Raw genomic sequence first — 24,316 nt, forward strand, 5'->3', positions numbered from 1 at the left:
GCACGTAGGCCAGCTACGAGGGGAGGGACTATAGAGAAGAGAGCCGGCTGAAAATAGCTTACACCGCCGGCCAGGAGCTCCTCCGCGAGAGCGCTACGGAGTTCAGAGATCCTTCTTCCCTGCGCCGCTTGGCGTCTTCCTCTTCCCTCTTCATGCCTCGCATCGGCGACCCGAGGCGAGATTATCACCTGCGAATGCGCGATCTATTTGTCGACGGCGCCGGTCTCGACGTGTCCGTGCGCTCGCTTCCGTTCTCCGACGCCCGAGGCAAGGATAAAAGCCTGCTCAGCTTGTGGAGACTGCGGGATTGATTACTCGCGAGGATATCGCTCGCCTGCGGACCACCGAATTATGTCCGGTCTAGGGCTACCTGGACGTTTCCTATAATCCTGATATCGTGACGGGATGTACGCGTTTATTCAAATTGACGTTCAGAGAGAACAAAAGCATGCATTACTCTTGGAATTTCTTGGAGCAAAGTGGCACTCGGAAAGTAAAATGATCGCCAAGTCACTTGAATTCGAGTGATTTTTCACTACAGAGTAAATTCTATATCTCGTTGAGTGAATACTTTTACTTGAAACTGTAAAGCGATTCTGATGTAGTCGATCGTTAGAGAAATATATTCTCTCTAATTCATCGAAAGATTTATGAATAACCCAATTTGGGACAATTCCATCTTTTTTCGTTAATAAATCAGCTGATACGACTCTACATTTATTCTAAAAATGTGTTTTGACTCTAAATTATATACATATATAATATATTTTTATAATATATAAATTTTCATTATTTTATATGTATACATGCATACTATAGTTTTTGATTTTACTTGAAATTTGTTCTAATTAATAATATATAAAATTTAGAATAAAAAGTAAAATAAATTTAAAATGAATATGGATAAATAAATAAATAAAAAATATGTAATAGAGCGATCCTCTCGTCGTGAAAATAGACAGCCACTCGCCTACCTACTTGCCATCGATCCACATTTTCTCATAAGATGAATGCAGAAGAGGGACAGAACAACAAAAAGGGAAAAAGAAGACAACGTGCGCGCGCGAATCTGGTGGATTTCGCGATGCGCCGCGACGCAACGCGATGCGATGCGATGCGATGCGATGCGATGCGATGCACCGGCGTCGAATGCAAGAACAATTACAGCGCCGCGCGGTGGATGAGAAGCGACGGACCTTGGGCTCTTTGCGAGATAATCATAACGTTACACGATCCGCGCCATAATACTGTGTAATGTTTGCGGCACGATGTGCATTGCACGAGAACCGGCGGGGACCATTTACCGTACCTGTCGCTAAAAGTGCGACCGCCACACCGGGAACTGCTCTCCGCCGGTCGATTCGCAAAATTAGAAACCCACGGCTATTCTTGGATAATGGGATCGCGTGTGCGACATCGCTCGTCGCGGCGGAGGGAAGGAAGGAAGAAAGAAAGAAAGAAAGAAAGAAAGAAAGAGGCGAGCGAAAAGAAGACGGGAGGAATGAAAGGAGCTCTCTTCGACTGTCGCTCGATTTGTGGGTCAGGGAGGCATGAGAGGCGAAGGAGGAAGAGAATGCGACAAAACGAAGAGGCTGACTCTTTCGGTCGACAGGACGCGCCAGGACCGCTGCTATCTGGGTTGCATGCATCGCCATTATTTCGTAATCGATGCGTAATGGTCTCGTATCGTTGCATTTTAAAAGGCGTACATATCGAGCGAAAATTACAGTCATCAATAACGGCAGCAGTTTTATTACGAAGAGACCCTGAAGAGTCAACTTGCGTTGACGTTTAATGCATGGAACATGCACGCTTGTTCAACTTGACGATCGACAGAAAGAAAAGCACATATTTTGTCTCGTTTAAAGCCCTTCTTGGGGTGAAATTTGCTCGAAAAAGTAGAGTGGCCTTTATCTCATTTAGAGCGAATTCTCCACTCCGAAGAGTGCTTCCGATCTACTCCAAAGCCTCAAAGGAAACATATTCAAACTGATTGATAACTGATTCATAACTGATTGATTGAAATATTCGCTCATAAGGCGGATTGCCTAATTATGGACAGTCCTAATTTTTCTGACATCCGTTTTCCTGACAGAGACGTCAGTCATTCCAACGCGAGGGGATAATTGTTTCTTTCATCAACGAGAATGCAAACGACGACGACAGAACATTTCGGCGAGCCAGCTGCAACCCCGAAGTGCGGACACCGCCGCCATGAAAACCGGATTCACTTCGGTATAAAATTAGGAGTCAAGCAGTCAAGGTCGACTGGACCTGCCTAAACGTTGGAGCACCTCCTCGCTCAAGTCTTCGTCGTCTTCTTCTTCTTCAGTCTACATCGTCTCTTCCACCCTTCTTGCTCTTCCCCTTTTCTATATTGTGCGACCTGAATCCTCTGTTGCTATAGCAACAACCGAGCTGCGGAATTCCACGGCGATATCGGGCGACACTTTAAACGATCTCTCTTAACTTAGTCTCTCGCCTAATCTCCATAATTCATCCGGTCACGAAGAAAGAGCGATACCGAGAGGGTTTGTCCCGCGTAAACAATGCAGCGACGCTCGAGGAAGAAGCTTGAGTCGCGCTAGGCTACTTCTCTCTCTCTCTCTCTTTCTCAATCGTCGAGGAAGCAGCGCGTAGGGCGTTTCACTTCGCCGTTTCTCAATTTTTCATTTCCTCGCGAGCACAAGATGCGCAAGATCGCAAACAAGGTGCTACGGAAAGAGGAAGAAGGAGAGGGAGAGGAAGATATTACGCGAAGCGCAGAGAAGCATTCTCGGCCACTGACATCTCTCTCTCTCTCTCTCTCTCTCTCTCTCTCTCTCTCTCTCTCTCTCTCTCTCTCTCTCTCTGTCTCTCCGTCTTCCTCTGACTCTCTCTTCGACGTCTCTCTTCCTGGCTCCTGGCGAGGGGAGAGATCGATTTCGCGACTTTCTTCGCGGGCGAAACGCGCTTGCACCATGGGACGCATGGGAGCAGATCGCGGGCGACTTTTGAGGAAAGCTGAAGACGCGGACGAATAAGCGCGAGCCACTTGAAGAGCGCGCTCGCGCGACGCGGAGCGTTGCACGCGCGAAGGACACGTGGATCTGACGATACGATGAGCGCTTTAATGATTGGCGTTACCCAGCAGCTATACACAACCGGCGAGCGGCAGTGATTCACCGCGATTAAACGAGAATCACCGGTCGTTAATCGAACTCGCGCGAGCGCATGATTGCCAAAGGTGAATGAAGAAACGTATGTGCGTCTCCTTCTCCCTCTCTCTCTCTTTCTCATTCCGCGAGTCACCGCGGGAATTATGCAGCGACGACGTACGCGAGGTGCGTTGCGCGCACATCGGAGCCTTGTAAGTCATTCAGCCGTATGATATACGTGTCGACTGGCGGTCGGGCGGATTAATGGCGACCGTAAAAAGGAATCGACCCTCCAATCGGCCGCTCGCGGCAGATTCTCTCGGAATAAATGAAAAACTCCGTGCGCGATCACGATAACTGAAAGCCAAGCGCGGCGCGCAGCGGATGAGGGGCGCTCCTAACGATAAATATAATAAAGCGCGACGCAGATCGATTTGCCAAGGACCCGCACGGACACTCCGACCGTCTCGCAGACGTGCGCTTCAAGAAGTCGGTTTACGAGAATTCGTCGTAATAACCAGCGGTCATCTTGCGCACATCCTTGCTCATGCGCGAGCGCGCGGGGTCACGCGCGTGTTCTCAAATTAGCGCGAGCTGAGCGTCGTTAAAGAAGCATGAGTAACGTTCATAACGTGCCGCGTAAATGTTACGACGTTACAGGCGATTGTTACGGATCGTTCGCGGCGCGGTAACGACAGGTGCGCGACCATCGGCGCTCGCCGGCGCGGCGGTGTCCTCGGCGTCGCGGTGTTGCTGAAACTCTCGTCGTCGAGCCGCGATTTGTTATTTTTATCTGTTTTTTTTTTTTGTTTGATTCATCAACCCTTGGAGTGTGCGCGAGATACCTCTGAAGGAGGTACCTCGCACACCTCGCGCGAGCGCGACTCCGCTGAGGACGAAATACTTGGGGCTGTCATAAGTCAACCGTGCAGGGGAATAACTTGTCGAAAAATCGAACAGCCGAAAATGGAGCGAGACAAGTGAGATCTTATTTATTACCGCTGTTACTGAAATACGCGAAAGACCATAAATAAGAATTGTACTTGTTACTGCACAGTTGAGACCTGTCGCTTGTATCGAGGGTAAAAGCTGAAGAAATTCGTCAGACGCGTCTCGAAAGGCTAAAGAAGGGAGATATCCTTTCGGAACGATGGATGATGATAATAAACAAAATAAAAAACAAAAAGGAAAAGATAAATTGAAAAAAATTACTGCTTGTGAGAGTGAGAGAAAATTATTGTTGAATTAGTTGAATTGACAATAGTTGAATTAACGTGACAATAAAACGAAAGTTTGGCTAAAGTTTGGCGAAAAATTTTCCTCGACTGATTGCGGCTGATTGATCGAGTTCGTGAAAACCGCTCGCATGAAATTTTCATTTTCTCGCGGGAAGAAAATATCGTCAACATTTTGTTTTCTTTCAGACGAGAAACGAAGATCGTAAGAAGAGGAAAACTTGACCCAAGCGATTTTTCTGAATTCGATCGTCGTCGTCGACGAATCAAGCATGTGATCGAGGAGAATTTTCCGGCTACTTCGCGACTGCTTCCTCCTACAAGCTTCCCGCTACGCGCGGGAAACGCCGGTCGCGTCGAAGGATAACGAAATCGCCGTACCTGAGGAAAGTCAAGTGCGCACGTCGCGCCTTCTCTCTCTCTCTCTCTCTCTCTCTCTCTCTCTCTCTCTCTGTCTCTTTTTTTATACACGGCAATAAAGATCCGACTCGTGAGACGCGCTCGCGCTCGCGCGGGCCGTCCTTGATGCGCGTGCTGGACTGTGAAAAATCGCGTCTGTGCCAATCAGCATTGTGCACGGGGATGAACGGATAACAGGACGAAGGAGCAAAGTGGCGCGGCGGATCGATTTAACGGGAATTTCGCGTGGTCTTTCCTTAGTGCGCCTCTCCTTGTGCCAGCGCGAGACGAATCCTTGCGCGGCGCGAGGAATGCAAATCTTCGACTCCGTTCTCTCGCAATCGCCACGGACTTTCGCTCTTGCACGATTTAGGAGCTACGGGTGAAGATACGACGACGTAGTCGCGTTCCTCTGTGCTCCCGCGTTGTTCTTCTCCTTCTCGTCTCGAGATTGCGAGAGATGGAGCGACATGTTTAACGCAACGCGCGCGCAATCGCGACGGCCCGCCTTGCTTACGCACGCGTTCAATGTCGACTCTCACTTTTTAGGACTGCCTCGTAAAGGAAAAAAGAAATGGCCGCACGCTGGGAATGTTTACACGACTCTCGAAGGCCCGCGATCCTTCGGAGAGATTTTCGATTTTTCCTACGCTTCTAATTACCGCTTCCTCGTGCCGCTCATTATCCTTGTCCCGATTGAATAATTTAAATAGAATATTTGCGCTCTCTTAGCCTTGCGCGTGCACACGGCATCGCCGCTCGTCGCGTGTTCTCGTATAAAGACACACTCTAAGGAATTAATATACAAAATTCGCGAGAACACGCTTCCACGTGACACGCGGCGGAGCCGGACGTGGTTCGCAATTGGTGTCGTTAAAGAGACAACGTGGAACGAGCGGCGCCTAGAACGTCATAAAAACATCGCACTTTTTTCTCGGAGGGACGTGATTATGCCGCAATCATCGGCATCGCGATAATTATACCATACACACGAATCGTACCAGGACTTCCAGCGGCCTATCTGCTATTACGATCTCCTTTTATGCAATCTTATGAACGAATAAAATTAGTAAGCTTCGGAGAAGTACAGCTATTTTTCTTTCCTCACTCTTCCCGGAGAATAGTCGGAATATAGCATGAGATAAACTAAAAGGATCCTGCAAACAACTCCTAGATACAAAGCTGCAGCGAGATAAACGGACAATAAAGAGATTGTATTGTGCACGGTGAATCAATACGCCATTTATTCGAACGGAGTTCTAAAAGGAAACGATTAAACGTCCGATTTGGAAAATGACAAAGTCGCAACCGGTCTCCGCCATCGAGCAAACTGTCGTTTAGAGGAAGTCGATTCACAATTTGCCGGATAATTGGCGAGCGAAACAAAGAGCGAGCGATTCCGAGCTCGATGGACGCGTGGATGCGAGGTACAATCTAACGTGTACGAGCGTGTTAGAGAGCCTATTTCTTCGCGGACGACAGCTTAATAAAAGCGCATTATTGTAACGGTACGTAACGGTTGGAAATCGCCGGTTGTAAAGCAGCGGCAACAGCAGCAGCAGGAGCAACCTGCTCGCTGTTTCAACAACTACGAGTATCCAGGAAGAGAGTATCCCAGTATGATACAAAACGATATACCGAGAAGAGTGCTGATAAGCCGAAGAATGTTACACGTTCACCCGCGGACAGACTTCTATTCTTAGCGCTTAATGGCAAAAAGCTTGGAATTAACGGAGCGAGATTTCCGAAGCGAGCGCAACAGCAAAAACCTATTTATTTATTTATATCTGTGGGAAAATATTTGTTAAATCCTTTTGATACTTTTAATATATTTCGCGTATTAAAGTATTATTATCCTAATAAATATATGTATACATCATTTTAATAAATAATATGAAAGTAAAAATGATTTGAAATAAGTTGAATAATATTTCATTAAACGAAAAATTCTCAAGAAATGACATCAACTGCGCTTAATTCCGACATAACGTTTTTCACTGTAATTTGTTGATTTTTCTTCCTTGTTTGATAACAGTACCACACCAGGAAGTTATCTGATGCGTATAAAGGTGGAGGAGCTTCTACCATTTAGATATATTGTTTCCCCGCAGACTAATTCGCTTACAATGCGCCTGCAATCGAGATAGCTAGATAGCTCGCTAGCTATCTAGCTAGCGAGCGAGCGAGCAAGGTGAGGTCATCGATCTCGACGTGGATAAGCCTGGAGATTATCGCGCGAGCGAGATTGCAAAGATACTTAATTACTTACAGGCGTGTCGATCACGAAAACCAAGTGTGAATGTAACGGATGGTTCTTCGGATGAAAGAAAACTTTAATTTTTCATAGTGCTATTAAGATAGCATTATCTATTATTTCTACCGGAAATTCGTCGAATTCCCTTTGCATATCTCTCTGTAGTATTATATATTCATGACTAATAAAATATACACATTTTACTTCAGATGCTGGTCGCCAGCTACACCCACGCGAAAATTATTCAAGTTGAGACCTATTAAAGCCCTACGAGGAACGAATGAATTTAACTTTGACCAACAAGACGCGCGAGACTCAATTAAAACTAGTTTGACAACTCCGATTAACGGCGACCTTCGGCGGGAACAGGTAGCGGTGCACCCCGGCAGCGATGATTATTATTCGGCTGTGTATCGACATTCCGGCGGATGAGCAATTTCCAATCGAGCAGTCGCCGTCGTGTGTCGACGCGTACGAGTCGGGAACGATACGTAAACCGACGGTTTACATAATAGCGGCCATGCTATACACGCATCGGCGCGTATATAGCAGCACACGTGTGCGACTCATCGAGGAACAGCTCGATGAGTCACAGCGGCGAAGAAGATGAACAATTTACCTAGTCGCGTACGCGATTTATCGAGCAGCGCGACGTATTCGCGGCGCGCATAAAGTGCAAAGTTTTAGCATCCCAGCGCGACAGAGGACTCCTGATGAGGAGCCTCCCGCGGATGAAAAGAGCTGGCAAGAAATTCGCCGCTTCCGGGCATGTAGCGTACGAAAATTACGATGATCCAGCCACTTGACAATAAAGAACAAAACGGACATTGTTTGCGCACTTTCGGGCATTTAGGTATGTCGAACACGCGCGAGACGATTCGTTTACGCTCATTGAGGTAAGCGCCTCCGTGGCGAATGAGAGAAAGACACGTAAGTACGGGCGATGTGAATTTTAGATGACGACGAAGATCCGTCCTCAGATGAGAAGGAAAGGTCGTTCGCGATGCGGAAGAACCAACACACGGTTTGATCGGCCAATACATGTTGCCTCGAGTATAGCTTAAGAATCGCTGAGAGATATTGTTCGGACCCGAACAAATTTATCGGTTAAACCGAAGAAACAAGTAAATTCTCTCTTCAGAATGAGATAGAGTGCGATACGTACGTACAGGAAAATCTTTCGCCTCTATAATTATTTTTTGCTCGAGAGAACCCCTGTCGTCCTGTTCAGCGAAGAATAGAGAGTGATTTGTAGTTGGCTTCCTTTTCGAAGCAGTTGTTCGCCGCAGAGAGAGAGAGAGAGAGAGAGAGAATAAACGGTCGATTGATCCCTTTAAATGTACTCAAGGTCGCTCGAGCTCTGCCACAGCCTGGTCAGCCCTGCCATTGCACTTCCGCTCGACATATTGAATGGTCCCAAATGAATGCTTTTAAAACACAAACGCGACACATCATGCCGGTGTACGCTAGCTCCGCAGGTGTGTCCGTCCTCGGCGATGACTAGTCCAGCAAGTTGGACGGTATGTAGTACCGATCGCTAAAACGAGTTTGTGCAACATTTATCAAATTCTACAGATGACGTTCCTGCAAAAATGTCTCCAACTCATCCCTCGAGTTTCCCATTGCCTCGCACCGAGGCCATCCTCATGATCCTCCGCCGCGATTCTCGCATCCGTTCGACGCGGCATACTTGGTGCGCGATTACGATGGACAAAAAGCCCAAGCTCGCCCAAGGCGTGACAGCAGTGGGTCAGCAACACGAGAGCCACGCCGCGAATCCGTGAACCCGACATCGAAAATCTCATAGGGATCACGAGGCGCACCGGGCGTAGACAGCGTGAGCCGGAACGGAAAAGAGCGATGGAATTGGCAAGCGAGCCGCGAGGCAGAAGCGAGCGAGCGAGCGAGAACGAGCGAGAGCGAGAGAGAGAGAGAGAGAGAGAGAGGCGGCAAGAACGAGGGAGCGGTGTAGGAGGAAGAGAAAGAGAGAGGAGGAGGTGGAGGACAAGGAGGGAGGATAAGATAGGTAGAGTCCAAGAAGGGCGGCGAAGAGAAGACTAAAAGAGGGGCCCCTCCCGGTGGCTCAGGCGAGGAGGGTCGGGGCCCCCTTGCACGATCCTGGCGGCCAGCACGGGTGGGTAAATGGGTATATAAGCGGGGCCCCGGCGATTCCATCTCGACACACGACCCAACCTTCATCCCGATCGCCAACGGTCCTTCGCAAACGAGCCTAATTGCACGCGCGCGAAAAAAGAAAGATACATAGAGAAAGAAGAGAGAAAGAGAAAGAGAAAGAGAGAGAGAGAGAGAGGGAAGCAGAACCCCCCGCGTCTCTCCTCGAGTCCATCTTTATTCGTTCTTCGCACTCCGATCAATCGCGCCGACCGACAGTTCGCGCGAACCGGTGAGAGCCGATTTGACAGAAAGAGAGGTAGAGAGAAAGAGAGAGAGAGAGAGAGAGAGAGAGAGAGAAAAAGAGAGGAGAGCAAGAGGAGTCGAGGAAGAGACCGCCGTGCCCGACGCCGACTCGTCTGGCAAGAGTTTCTCGATTACGGAGGAGAGAACAAAACGTGAGTACCTTTTTTCTTTACGCTGAGTATTCGCGAGAGACCGGACCTCTTCTCAACCGAAGAAACTCCGTCTCGAGACGTTGATTTCTCGCGACGGTCGTGATGACAAAGTCATTCGTCGAGTTCACGGATTTAGCCGGTCCCGCCAGGTTTTTCCGAGACACCTGTCTCATAGTCGACATAGGACATGAATTTCTTCGTCGAACGTCAGTCGTATGTCGTAGCAGCGAAATCGGACGTTGACACCGCGAGAACCAGACTCGAGTCTGCGTCCGGTGGTCCAGCACGCACTTTATTAGTCCCGACGAGACCTCTTCGCTCAATCGTGTTGATTTTCGACCAAGCTAAAATCTGATACCGAGACAGATCGAGCCTCATATCGAAAAAGAAATCCCGGCAAAGTCTCACAAAGATCTAACTGCTTATTTCACACCGCCAAAGACGTTTTCACGCTTCCTCCGCCTGCTTCTCACTATCTATCCAAGCGACGACGGCAGACGGGAGAGTCCGTCGATTCTCCGTCAAAACTTCCTTCGCGTTGGAATATTCACAATATCCACCGAGCCTCGACTCACATCGCAATCATTTTGACATAAGCAAAAAATTGACGGAAACGACGGACTCCTGTCTGCCGGCGACTAGACGGATAACGAGAATCAGCCTGTGGACAAAACTCTCGGAGGGAGAGACATAGGTAAGACCAAACGTGACGGACCCACCGGGCGACAGTCCAGCCGCTCGACGAGGTCTCGAGTTGGAGTGACAAGTGCGGTCGACAGACGCGGTTGGTTAACTCGAAATGATCGTTAGACTCGCGCCTGTGTGTGCGGAGGACTTTTCTCGAGTCTCGCGGCTAGCTGCTTGCACTTCTTTCGCAATATGCGTAGGACTCGATACCGCGAGAGTCTTGCCGCGGCAATAGAGACAGACTTTTGAAAGTGGAGCGCGATAATGCCATTGTTCGCCGTCCGCTGGCATTCGTTCAATTAGTCGGGGCGCGGCACGCAGCGGGATTTTCGAAACGACGACGACGACAACGACGACGACGACGACGAAGATAAATAAACGCCTCGACTTCTGATCGCTTATCGCAGACGATGCATTGAGCTGTCGCAATATCCTCGCGCTTCTAATTCGTACGTAGCTCATTTTTATCAGAGAGAACGTAATCTCAGAGACTGAGTCTCTCTCTCGAGAGAGAATGAGAAACGATTCGTCACGTCAAAGAGCCGCGTCGCGACGCCGCCGACCGCACGCGTCGTCGTTGCACGAATTGTTAATTATCGCGGTGTGAATTCCAACGCGAGCGAGAAACAGAGGGAGAGGGAGAGACGAGCTTCTTGTTGTTCTATGTTAATAAAGAGGGATTAAATTCATGGGCAACTCGGCAACGCTTGTCGCGTTTCGCAGGAAAAGGAGCCCAGTGCCGAGAGGTCGAAGCGAGAGGACGCAAGTCACTCGCGTGCAAAATGCGCTTTACTTCGTCTCACGTCGTCGTCGTCGTCGTCGTCGTCGTCGCCGTCGGCGGTGGCGGTATACATAATTTGTAGATTTCTCAAGGAGCAACCGCGCGCGCGCACTTGCGTAATTTCGCGTTGCCTCTCACGGGGGACCCTTAATTAGCCGGCTTAATCTGTCAATCTGCGGAGAGTACCTGCGCCGTCGGCTCGAGGTCGCCGAACGACGGTGTCTCCCTGCAGCTTTCTTCTCGCAACCGACGCACCGGCGTCGATCCACGTCCCTAATTCGTCCCTGTTCATCACTCGTCGCCCAGCGTCCAAGTAGATCACGGCGCGCTCAGGTCGGACGAGCGGATTTCGTCACCCACTCGCGAGCGAGTCCCGCGAATTCGGAACAGCAGCACACGGACGGATTTCGCGAGTTTAGATCGCACGAAGAAGTTTCAGAGCGGAGCCTCGCTCTTTCAATATGCTGTAATCTCGACAGGCGCGAGTGAGGAGAAAGAGAGAAAGAGAAAGAGAGGAGAGGGAGAGAGGGAGAGGGGGGGAGAGAGAGAGAGAGAGAGAGAGAGAGAGAGAGAAGGCTATAATCATTGACGTTGGAGCGCTTGATGGCGCGCGACTTCTTTGTGGTACCATTATTACATCTCTGATGATCTTGATGAGGTAATCGACGTCCATCATCTTTCACAGGCATTTCCTGCGTCTATCGACCTGTGTCGCCTTTGTGTCGGCATTCGCGGCGCGATTAGCGGCCTCAGCTTCATCTTCCACCGCGTCGGGAATTCGTCGTCGATTCTGACGTTCCCGCAATTTCTTCATTTCTTCTCTCCCGCCCCACCCCACTCGCCCCCGTCGCGTTCGTTCAGTCCCTTCGAGGATTGCGCACAACGGAAGAGCGTTACGTCGAACTCGCGAAACCGCCGACGTCGCCATGCACACGCATCGACGAGTACGTTCTCACGTAATGCCATATATAGGAAATAATTAACGAAACGTCCGTGATGCACGAACAATAAACCGACGGCCCATGCCTCCTGGTGAATTAACTCGCAATTAAGCCTATTGCGATGACGGGCGCGCGCGCGCGCGTGTGTGTATCCGGTGCAATTACATCCGCGCGTTCGCGCGCGTGATTTCACGAAAATATATTTGGACGACGAAACGTCAGCTCGAGACGACGAAATTTCACGATTCTCCCCGTCCCGTCATTACACACACAGGCGAGTCCCGGTGACGTTCGCGCGCGCGCGAGTCGGCCTTGTGCGAAATCACACAGCCGGAGAGGCATTTCTGCGCGCGTTGACGCGAGCGGCCACTGTTGTAGCTAACGCGAGCGAGCGCGAGCGAGCGAGTTGCAATTTGTATCACACAATAAGGAGGGTCGAAAGTGTGCGTCGGCGAGCTCGATTCTCACTTTCTCGACCGCGGCACAAGGTGCTCCTGGCCGATATCGGTGATATCGCGGCGAGAAGGGAAACGGGCGGGTGGGCCGCCGGCTTCGCAAGAACGATCGTTGCAACCGCTGGCTGCAATTGCATCGCCAAACGCGAACTCGCGCTGTAAAAAACTGGATCGTTTTGCTACCCCCTCCCGCCTCCGCCCCCGCCGCCGCCGCCGCCGCCGCCGCCACCGCCCGTTCACTGTCCTGACTTACGCCTTCGTTGTTCCCGTTTTCGTCGCCACTTCGCTCTCTCGCCATCCTTCGCTCCGCTCTCGACTCTCCTGTGAGTCTCGCAGCCAGCGATGCATTCCGGTTTGCCGCGACCACCGGACATTTTCCACGAGGCGCGCGACCGACGACGCTACTGTCGTCCGCGAGGTGCGAGAGGAAGCGGAAATTTCGCGACTCGTCGAGAATGCGTTACAACTGGCGGATTAAATATTCTCATTGAATGGGATGATTGATTCTCCTCTTTTGATCGCGCTTCGCCGAGAATTCGTGACAAATCTCGAGAGCGGTTGAGGCCCGAACATAAAGAGTGATCTATAGTTGAGCGCGAAGGTGAGATTGCAACGTGACCTCCTCCTCCTCCTCCGACGACGACGACGACGACGACGACGACTTCCCATCGAGTTGGTTGATAAGAAAAAATTGATTGGCCGATATTAGTCGCGCGGTCGGAATGAATTGCTTCTCCGTCATGACGATTACGCTTAACTCGAGCGCTAATGATCGCCGATCGAGCGCGTTGAGTCGATAACGCGTAAATACCGCGTCGTTTGTCTCCGATTTCACACACGCCCACGCGCGAATGAAAAATGCTCGTCTAGTGTTTCTCTCGCGCGAGCTTGGGACGTGGCGGCGCGTTTTGCGACGCACAAGTAAGGTCGCGGGGCAAAACACTTGCGTCACACGTTGTGTACATTTATTATTCATGCACTTTGCCGAGCATGAATATTATGTGAAACCGCGTCCTACGTATTTCAAAGTCAATCTGTATCGCGATACACTCAACACCGCTACGAGTCCCTCCCAGCCGGCATTTATTACAATCTACTAGAAGCACTACGAAGAAAACAAAGCATCCTCTGAAGTCTAATTAGCGACGAGGTTCAGTGTAATTGTGCGTGTAATTCGAAAGTTATCGATTCCATCAAATGTCTTCCACAAACGAGGAGATCCTCGTTTATCGAAAGATAAGAAAATATCTAGAAAATAAAAAAAATATTTATTCGGTGGGTGCTAATAAAACTTGTGCACTGTTATATGTATTTTGACGCTGAGAAACTTTTTTTCATATAAGTATACATCGTCTTAAAATTGTAACTTTTCACGGAAAATAGCAATTGCTCATTCTGTATAAATAATTTAGATTTATAGGCATTGATAGGAAGAAACGATTAATTTGACTGAAATTAAACTCTTGTTCTTCTATCAGAAAAGTACTGATTACAATGTGCACACATTCCGTCACTGACACTATAGTAACGTTTACGAAAAGACGCTTCTACTGACAGTAATTTTTACGCAATTACAGCTGCAAATATCAAAGATTTTTCTTCCAGTGAGTAGATGTGTGTCATTAGTACCCACCAAATATGTATCTCTCAATTTTCCCCCCAATGTACGCCGTTTTCCATGACGATTTTTCACGGTGCATCTTTTCCACGGAATTCGCGCAAGACAGCCGCCATGGTGTATTTCTTTCGCGTGTCGCGCATAGAGGAATGAAACGCGCGCATAACAAGCGCGAGGGGCACGCATCCTGTCATTAGTTCCATAACGTTCGCCTTATTCGGTGCATTCGGTTCAATGTCACCCGTCCCTCTCCTTCCTGCCGATTCTCTCGCAGCAGCCCCGATGTTAACCGATGGGTCCATCGGCACCCAGCGCGACCTCCCGCCCGTCCCGATTCCGCGCTCTTCTCGCCGCCCATTAGCGATCATAGCCGTCGTCCTTTCGTCTCGTAACGCCAGCTACCCGCGATCCGCGATCGAGTCCATTCATACATGCCTCTCGGCCATTCAACACCTCCGTTCTTCTAACTGGAAGATTGCGTGTCTCAATGTCTAGCCGACGCAGCGCTACAGAACTTTGTTGAAAGTTTGTTAAGACCGAGTCAACGGTCGTCTCTCAGTCGACGACGACTTCGATTCACGTATCGCGGAACATTTCGACAGCAACTCCACAAATATCGCGCGATATTCCTAACGAAACCGAGTTAACCTCACCGTCAAAGCGAGTCGCCGCGGCAGCAGCGCCTAAAAGCCGATCTGATATCTTGCAGATATCACAATGATAAAGTTCACCGTGGCAATGGTGTGCCTGCTGGGGCTGAAGATGGTCGCCGCCATGCCGCTGGCCGACCACCACGAAGGCCACGTGCCGCTTCCGGTGGTTCCCCTCGAGGAGAAGGTCGCGACGGAGGCTTTGAAGTCAACGGAGACGGCCGTGCAGAGCAGCGCGCCGGAAGCGGCGCCGGCACAGCCGCAAGCACCGGCTGAGCAACCCGCCGCGGTGGACGCGCCCACGCAGAGGAGCAGCGAGTCCTCCGAGGAGGCTCAACCGGCCGAGACGAAGGAGGAGCAGCCGAAAGCCGTGGCCGAAGAGGCCGCGCAGCCCAAGTCCTCTGAGGAGCACCTCGAGGAGAAGGAAGAACCCAAAGTGTTGGCCGCCGAGCACGAGAAGAAGGAAGAGGAGTCCCTGAAACTAGCGGCTTCCGAGACTCAGGAGTCTGTGCAGCCTGCACCGCAGGAGCAACCTGCCGAGACTCCGGTCGAGAAGAAAGTGGTGAGTTTTGTCGATTTCTCGAACTTCCTTCCTTTCGATGGTCATGCGACTTGCGTCAAAATAATTTAGTGTTTCCCATTGTTTCTTCATTTTTCTCTTATACTTTCTACGATACCCTGCGGGTAGAAGATTAAAAACACACGTTCTGCAGGAGGAACACGTAGCCGCTGAGGGCAAGAGCGCGGAGCCGGCGGAAGTGCTCGAGAAATCCGCGGTCACCGCCGAGAAGACCGAGGCCGTCGGCGAGATCGCCAAAGAGGAGGTGAAAGAGGAAAAGAAGCTAGAGGAGCCGAAGAAAGAGGAAACGGAAGTTCCCGCGGTCGCCGCCACCGTCGCCGAGGAGAAGAAGCTCGAGCAACCCACCGAGCAGCCGAAGGAGTCTGAGGGTCACTCGCCCGCTCACGCTAAGATCGAGGACAAGCCGGAGCGCGTGACCCGCGACGCCGAGGAGGCCGCTGCGCCCGTCTCGGTGCCCGCCTCGGTGCCCGCCTCGGTGCCCGCCATCCCGGTCGCGCAGGAAGCGAGCCAACCGCAGGAGAAGTCCGCGCCGGTCGAAGCTGAGCAGACCCCGGCGGAACTGATCACCCCGGTGGAAGAGCCGGCCGAGAAGAGCGAGATCGAGAAGAGCGAGAAGCTGGAAACCGCGGCGGCCGAGCAGCCAGCCGTCAAAGTCGAGGAGAAGGTCAAGGATGAGGAGAAGGTAGCTGAGCCGACGGCCGAGGCCGAGAAGGTGGCGAAGAGCGCCGAGGCGCCGGTCCAGCCGGCGGAGGAAGCCGCGAAGGAGCCTGCGCAACCAGCTCAAGAATCCAGCCAGACCAAGCGGAACACGACGAAGGCCGACTCGCTGCCAGCGATCGAGGAGCCGTTGCCAGCTCAACAGCCGGAGGCCGCCAAAGAGGTGAAGGAGCGCTCCAACTCCTCCGAGGAGAAGTCCGATGACAGCAAGGAGTCCAGCGAGGAGAAGTCCTCCGACGAAGAGAAGGACACCAAGGCGGTGGAGCAGACCAAGGCGGAGCTGCTGCCGAAGCCCGAGCAGTAAATCTCCCGGCGCTAGGTGGATTGACACGAGTAACCTCAAGCGGCAGCAACAGCAGCAGCAGCAACAGCACCACCAACATCGACAACGAGGAGGACTGCTCCTCTTGAGATCGGGACGAGCTCAGGCATCGGCACTCCAGCAACCCTCCGGGGCGCGTGCACGAGTTCGTCGCGAGACAACAGGAGCGAGAGCGAGAGAGAGAGAGAGAGAGAGAGAGAGAGAGAGAGAGAGAGAGAGAGAGAGAGAGAGAGAGAGAGAGAGAGAGAGAGAGAGAGAGAGAGGAGAGAGAGAGAGAGAGAGAGAGAGAGAGAGAGAGAGAGAGAGAGAGAGAGAGAGAGAGAGAGAGAGAGAGAGAGAGAGAGAGAGAGAGAGGAGAGAGGAGAGAGAGGAGAGAGAGAGGAGAGAGAGAGAGAGAGAGAGAGAGAGAATGCGTGAATGTCGGAATGCCCGAGAGTAGGAGCGCGCGGCGATGAACCAGAAAGAAAGAAGTGTGAAAGTTCTGCAAGTGTGTGAATGAGAGAAGCGCGAACGAGCGACCCCATCGACACGATCGATCTTCTTCTTCTTTTTTTTGTCTCTTTGTGGTAGGGTTGTGTCTGATCCTCACTACGCGCACTACGATCTCCGGTAAGCGCATCCTCGGGGAGCCTATGGGGCGAGCGCGTGTCGCCGAGCGCCGAAGGGCCCGAACGGGGCGAATACGCGCGTCTTGTACCCTCGAAACGCGCGTTCCCCTCGTTCACGAGTTCCTTGACGCGACGGGAACACGCGCGGTGCCCCAGGCGGAATGCGGCTCGACCCGCTCCGCGCGAGCGGCATTCCCGTTCGTCCTTGTGGACACCGCGATCTGTCCGCAGGGACGAACTCCGTCCCCGAGCATCTTTCACCCACCCACCCACCCACCCATCCACTCCACCTATCCTCCACCTATCCCCCGGGGACTCCCTACGTCTCATCTTAAAATGACGCACTACTACACCCACAAGCCCATCCCGATAAACTAGTAAGTAGCTCGACTCTGTCTTCTTTAGAGATACATGTGTCATTATTATTATTATTATTATTATTATTATTACGATTTAGTACCAGTATCACTATTATTATTAATATTATTATTTGTATTATTACTATCTCATCATCGTTATAATAATAATTATTATTATTACTGTGAGATCCCGACGGCGTTTACTTCTCGTGTCTCGTTACCGACGGCCCATCCACTCCCCAAATCGTGGGCGAGTGCGCGACCGGCGAAATCGGAGAAAAAGAATCGAGGGGAGCTGAAACTTCTCACGTACGGCGGTAATTGCCACGCGTCCGCTCAGTTCGTGCACGGACGAGCACGAGGACGGTGTGCGCTTCGGTTTAAATGTCAAGCGCGCCTCACGGAGCGCGGATAATTTGCGGCGCTAATCGTTCCTGACGTTGAGGTCTGAACATTCTCGTTGCTCGAGAGCAGAAAGTTTCGAGAGGAGCTTGTGTTGAAGCGCAATGTAATATTCGACATTGCACTGTCTCGCTCGCAAGAGGCTCAAGACGAAAGTCGTATATTAATTGCGAGCGCACGCGCGGAACATACGTCAAACGTGGACGGCATATTCGCGAGAGAAAAGTTTATCAGTTTATTTTCCTTCTCTCTCAAGTAACGGTTATCTGCAACGACGAATTTTTTTCCCTACAAATAATCAAGTACACTCGACTGAAGTTTTAGAGAAGCTCATCATCGTGCGCTCAGAAGAGCGCATTGTCTCCTTTAAAAAATATTCAGAAACGTAAATTCTATGCAAGAGGAGCAAATCCGAAGTTTTGTTTCAATTCAATGTTCTTGATCAGAACGCTGAATTTAAGCCAAATCTGACTAAATCATGACGAACTTACGACAGACTTGCGAGTATACGAACTTGCGAAAGCAAGTAACGTTTACCTGAGAATGTGGTATGTGTTTTTCAGTTTGTATCGACAACGACAGTCGCGTGAATTTTATACGCGAACGGTTCGCCGATAAATCCGGCGATTCGTCCGACTCGAGTTCGCATCGCGGCGTGCGTTGCACGATATACAACACGGCGCGATAAGGCGCGCACAGTGTCGCGGTCGCGTGATTTTCCAATCAGAACGTCGCGCTTTCAGCGTCGCAGAGACGACGACGACTGGCTCTCGGGCTCGCGGTAATAAGTTAACGAGTGAGTCACGAAGAGCAGCACTTACGTTCCCAACAGCGCGGCCCATACCACATGGTGCCTGCTGCCATATCAGATATGATAATCGAGGGCTTCCGCCAGCCGATAAACATCTTCACACTCACCTAACACGAAATAACAAGGCACAACGAGCGTGCACCGCCAGCGGATTGAGTAGATGTGCCGGTGATCCCCCCGGTGCGACTCTTTAACCCTTATATAACACCCAACGAATCGCTTACGCACGCAATAAGATTCGACGAGATGTGTCGCGCGAATCTTAGACGTTCCCTCGGGGAACTCGCTCTACGAAGGTAACGTACGAATTTTCGTACGATTTTCATCGAACGCGCTGGAAAATATACGCGCGAAAGTTTTCCCCGCAAATAATACAGTTGCAAACGCGCGGAGTAATTATAATTATGCGATGGGTATATCGATTGTTTGTTCCAACATATAGATGCAATCGATTGCGATTGCAACGGCAGTATAAAAGTAGCAATATAAAAATAACAAACAGAGCGATATAAAATCAGAGTAGAATATAGAGATATACATAGAAAACACAGCGATATATATAAATAGAAAGCGGAAGTGTGCATCAAAAAATCATATGAATTCATGAAATTCGTCGTTTAGATAAAATTATGTGGGGAGATTGAACGTTTAAATTAAATCGTTTAGATTCTGACGAACACAGTTCTCGCAACGCAATAGTTTTGCAAAGGGCACGGTATACCTCAAGGGAGGGAAGATATGTCCAAGGATTACTCGTCACAAAGAATTAAAAAGGACAGCTTGGAGATTAATCTGCACATTCACGATGTGCATAGCCCTCTATCCTCACAAAGTCCTCCGTTCTCGCATGCGAATCCACACGACGGATCGGCTATCCACGGAGAGAATGCACTTGCACAAGAGCCCGAGCGGTCGCGCAATTGCCCGCGAATGTAACATCCGCATGTGGCACGCCGACATTTCTCCATGACATGCCGCGCGATGCATCGATTCATCAAAGGGCGTGCGAGCAACTCTATCGCGCGACGACGCGCCGAGTAAGAACACAAACAACGGCGCAAGGTGCAGAAGGTGAGTGGACCCGGCGAAATGTCAAGGCGTGCAAGAGAGAAGGAGACGTTTTGCAATGCGCCGCAACGGGATTGTTTCGTTTCACATTGTACATTCTCGTCGCGCTAAAGTTTAACGTTAAATGTGACCATCACGTTAACGTCGAGCCAACCTCCGTTGTGTTTCACACGCATGAGATCTTCGCTATTAAATCCGCCGCCAATTCTCGTTCTTCGACGTCAAACTTGGTTTTGTAGTTAAAATTATTAAATTACAAATCTGCCCGACAAAGCCTCAAGTTAAAGGCAGAATCAAGCATCTGACATTTCTATGCTTTTTTCTCTAAGCTGTGAAGTTTTAGACTGCAAAGAATCATGCAGTTTAGGTTGTTTAATCAAGCCTCCGTTTGTTCAGTTAATTATAGTCGATTTAAACTAAAATTTGTAAATATGGTTCTGTGACAATAGAGTGGCTAGATGATCATACCGGTAGATGCATTTGAAAGCAAAACATCCTCAGTTGCCTCCGTGGCGCAATCGGCTAGCGCGTTCGGCTGTTAACCGAAAGGTTGGTGGTTCGAGCCCACCCGGGGGCGTTTCTTTTTTGTATATTTGTAATTTTATGATATTGATGCAATGACTATGTACTAATTATGCATGCGTATTTATACTAAAACTATAAAATAAAAACTGGTTGCTTATTACAAGTATATTTAAATGTTATTGCAATCCAGTTTCAAGATTCCGATGAGTCATTTCAAAGAAAATATCAAATTAGTTATAATAAATGTGACGAAGAATAATTATTGTTAAATTAATTAATTATTGTTGCAATTTCTAGTTTGATAAAGAAGAAAGTAAAAAAAAAAATAAACTTGACCCCGACGTGATTTGAACACGCAACCTTCTGATCTGGAGTCAGACGCGCTACCGTTGCGCCACGGAGTCTTGTGGTGTTGCTTGCTCCTAGTACATTGATGAATCCAGTCGTACACTCAAAAGGTGTTACGACAAGATTAAATATCATGATGACTTATGTAACTTACAATCTGCCACACACCTGATTCGTGAATAAGAAGCAAGCCAAGACACCGAGTGACCACCAGTCGACTTCCTGTCCGTAGTACTCCTTCCTTAATATTTCTGGTGCTAAAAATTAATATAACATGCTTAATATAAATGTTGCCAAATGATGTAAGCACTGTATTTTATTTTGTTTTGTACTTTTAGTTACTTATTTCTTTGAACTGTATATATATACACAACAATATATGTGCGATAATATTTTTATTAAATTAAGAATATTATATTCATTTGTTTACCCATATATTCAGGCGTTCCGCAAAATGTATTGGTTCTCTCTGTGCGTTGCAACCATTTGGCAAAGCCAAAATCAATAATTACAGCATGACCATCTTTATCAAGTAGAATGTTTGTTGGTTTTATATCTCTATGTGCTATTCCAGCATTGTGCAGAAAATCTGTATATTATACATATATAACTTTATATGGCAGATCTTACATTATTAAGAAAAATCTATTTAAATATTTATCAAAAATTTAATTAAATTATTGGAGTTCTCTTTTACCTATAGCTAAAGCAATCTCAGCTACATATATCCTAACTACATCCTCAGGTAAACATCCATACTCCTTGACTAGTGAAAATAATTCCCCACCAGGAATGTAATCTGTCACTGCAATAACATTTGCTTTCAGCAGTCACATGTTCAAAAACTTAATGTTAATGCTGTGATAACAGATACATACATATATACAATGTCTTTCTGCCTTGCCATCTATGGGTAGAATTTACTATAAAAGGATGATGCCCAATCATTCTCTGAATTGCAACCTAAATATAGGACATATTTTTTTATTGAATTAACAGTATATTTATTAAAATAATATTGTTTTTAATTTGCTTATTAGATATACCTCTTGTTTTGCTTGTATAACAGCATTTTCAGCCACAATCATGGCTTTGCTTATAACTTTTAGTGCAAAAACTTGACCGCTATCCTGTTTCTGTACTTTATAGACTTTGCCATAGGCACCACTGGCTATTACATCTAGGAAAATATATCCTGTTTTCAAGGGTATCTCCTTATTTGGAAACTCTGGTAAAAACATCGATTGTAAACGTGGTACTGGCCATACTGTTTTGGAAGATCCATGGTGATCCTGTACAGTGCCTTCGGTCCAGCTAAAAATAACATATATATTTATAATCTTAAAATCTATATTATTAAAGTTAAGATTGAGATCCTTTGTATAATACATTAAATAATATTTAAGTAACCTTCTGTGAGAAGCACGAGACCATGATCTTCCACCTTCGTTTGAAGTCTGTGTTGTTGTAACGCAGCTTCCACCAAGTAAATCGCTGAGACTATACTGTAAATACAAATTCACAGTAATATCTTTTCTAATATAGATTACTTTTTATACAAAGTTTTTCATATGCATTTGGTTGTAATGTAATATAAAATGTAACAGAGAACATTTATTTAATGTTGAAAATATTTTATTAGAGGTTAAGATATATGTTCAAATGAGAAATAAATACCTGACTAGCATATTTCTGATGACTATGATAGTTTCTTTTGGTGTTAGAATTTCCCATCCAAATGACGATGTTCCCTTGTAACTGATCGTCGGATTCTTCATACGACGGACGAACAATAATTCAAAAGTAGCGCTTCTTCAAATGTCATTCTGCTGTCAGACAGTTTCAAGTTCAAACTCCAAACATGTCGACTATTAGTCCGCGCGCGTATTGTATTTATAATTAGACGTGCAAATCACACAACGTAACACATATAATTACTTTCAATCGTATAATTCGGTATATTCAAAAATGGCCGTTACAGCCATCTTGATAAATGCGATCTAAATCGTTAACACCGATTAATAACGAAAGGCTCAACTATCGTATTTGAGGTTGATGGATCAGAATATCATATCGCGTTACTTAATAATAAATTTCGTACAGTTATAATGTTATAAACGAACGCTTTGTAACGGAAAATTCCACAAGAAATCGGATTCGTAACGAACTCATATGAAGTGCGTGACTCATACACACGGAGGAAATACAATTCATGAGCAACTTTTTGAAGTCAAAAAGAGCGCAAATTACTAAACCACAAGACGTTTTCAACTTTTCTTATTGTCTACTTTATTACCTTGCGCATGCATACGAAACGTCTGCAATCTCGGTAAGATATTCGACTGTAAAAGAAAAATCCGAGAACACGTCCATGCGCGATGAGTCCCCAGTTGGAAAGAACGGTCGCGCAAAATTCAAATGGAACTTGAGATAGGATCACGTGAGCGCAATGTCGCCAACCCGCGAATATCAATAAGGAACAGTAAGCTTTTCAGTGATTTGCCAGAGAGGAATGTGAGAGCGGCCAACACAGCGTTTTCGACGACACCGACTTTCCGCACTGGGAAAGGGCGCCATCTGCATCCATTTTGAGAGGGGAACTACGATACTACATCCACTTTCAGGTTTCGGCGGTAAAACCTGTATGTGGTGGCAGTCCGTGCTACATCCATTTTTAGGCGGTTTATGTCCGTGCTACAACCATAACAGCGTACTTGACAAGCACGGTCTCGCACATTGTTACGCATTTATAACATGAATTAACATGTTTACATGTGCAAAAAAAAGAATTGACATTGTGTATGATTAATATCATGAAGATCATACGAAGTGTCTGGTAATTAGCTGCCAACCCGAAGTGTGAGGGTAGATTGGGTTGAGACAAACATAAAAGTACCATACCATTTTGCGAGATTCGCAATAATTATCAAGTTATTAATGACAGAAATCTGAGGAGTAAAAGCGCGCCGACATAGATGATTCGAAAAGCGTTGCAGCTGCTCGGGGCAGCGATCATGAATCTTTTTCCTAACGTGAACTAATAAAAAGTGAAAGACTTCTGTGAATTAGTGAAAAATGAAAAATTTTATATGAATTTGTGAAAATCGAAACATTTTACACGACAATTGAGTCGTTCAACATGGCAGTTGCGCGTTCTGGATAATTCAATGAATATCAAAGAAATCAAAATGATCAAAATAATAATGTCCGTGTAGTCCGAAGGATATTACGTGATATGCAAAATCCGTTTGATATAATATCCAAAGAAAATGTTTCAAAATATGTATGTACAGGTAATATAAACCGTATGCACTGACGAGATATACTACAAAGATTGATGACCTTACGGGATTTAGCGTACCAGAGAAATTTCCCTGGTGAGGCACCCGGGCGAAAGAGACCGTCTCGCATTTAGCGCAGTAAAATTTAATGGGAACTAATACTTTTCATCAATCCTTTTCTTCGGACCAAAAAGATTCAGAATTCAGACTCATACAAAATGTCAATACTTTTTAATACGTTTCGACATTTCATACAGGGAAGCAGGACGAAGGGAATGAGATGCGAGCAACGATACATCATGCGTCTCCAGACGTGTCAAATCGTTTATTATAGAGTAGACTTTGATACGGTAACATGTATTCGAATATTTAATCGTCCCATGGACCACTTATATATAATAAAAGAAAAAACTAACGCGGATAAATGAACGATTCGTATCAATTTTTCCTTCTCTTATAGAGCAATGAAAGAGTAAATCAGTATCGAAAATCGAATACCGATTAATACCATAAATCAGTGTCAGAAAATTGTCCAAGTGCAATGACAATTTGTTCTCATTTTTCAGGT

At 47.7% G+C, this 24,316-nt stretch overlaps 2 protein-coding genes and 2 non-coding genes across 5 annotated transcripts in view; 2 read left to right on the forward strand and 2 right to left on the reverse strand.

Annotated features, from left to right (window-relative positions):
- The window catches only part of S6KL (ribosomal protein S6 kinase like), a 63,579-nt gene extending 40,731 nt beyond the window's left edge, over window positions 1-22,848 (reverse strand). Inside the window, exons 1-8 of one of the 2 annotated variants that reach the window (XM_025300918.1) lie at window positions 22,764-22,848; window positions 22,145-22,293; window positions 21,878-21,972; window positions 21,514-21,781; window positions 21,346-21,430; window positions 21,165-21,272; window positions 20,898-21,056; window positions 20,636-20,724 (exon numbers count right to left, since the gene is read on the reverse strand). In XM_025300918.1, coding sequence (XP_025156703.1) covers window positions 20,636-20,724; window positions 20,898-21,056; window positions 21,165-21,272; window positions 21,346-21,430; window positions 21,514-21,781; window positions 21,878-21,972; window positions 22,145-22,201 — 861 coding nt within the window. In that variant the 5' untranslated portion in view covers window positions 22,202-22,293; window positions 22,764-22,848. Of the gene's footprint in view, window positions 1-20,635; window positions 20,725-20,897; window positions 21,057-21,164; window positions 21,273-21,345; window positions 21,431-21,513; window positions 21,782-21,877; window positions 21,973-22,144; window positions 22,297-22,763 lie in introns of both variants that reach the window. The other variant, XM_011151246.3, reaches the window with a different exon arrangement.
- On the forward strand, window positions 9,192-16,538 carry bnb (bangles and beads). The gene is made up of 3 exons (XM_011151245.3): window positions 9,192-9,595; window positions 14,787-15,289; window positions 15,441-16,538. The coding sequence occupies exons 2-3, from the start codon at window positions 14,795-14,797 to the stop codon at window positions 16,326-16,328; spliced, it is 1,383 nt and encodes a 460-aa protein (XP_011149547.2). The 5' UTR covers window positions 9,192-9,595; window positions 14,787-14,794; the 3' UTR covers window positions 16,329-16,538.
- On the forward strand, window positions 20,098-20,171 carry TRNAN-GUU (transfer RNA asparagine (anticodon GUU)). Its single transcript has one exon. It is a non-coding gene; the product is annotated as a tRNA-Asn (tRNA).
- TRNAW-CCA (transfer RNA tryptophan (anticodon CCA)) lies at window positions 20,452-20,523 on the reverse strand. The gene has a single exon. It is a non-coding gene; the product is annotated as a tRNA-Trp (tRNA).
- Window positions 22,849-24,316: the final 1,468 nt, after the last annotated feature.

Source organism: Harpegnathos saltator, unplaced genomic scaffold (genome assembly GCF_003227715.2).
Source record: "Harpegnathos saltator strain DR-91 unplaced genomic scaffold, Hsal_v8.6 scaffold39, whole genome shotgun sequence".
Classification (NCBI taxonomy): Eukaryota; Metazoa; Arthropoda; class Insecta; order Hymenoptera; family Formicidae; genus Harpegnathos; species Harpegnathos saltator.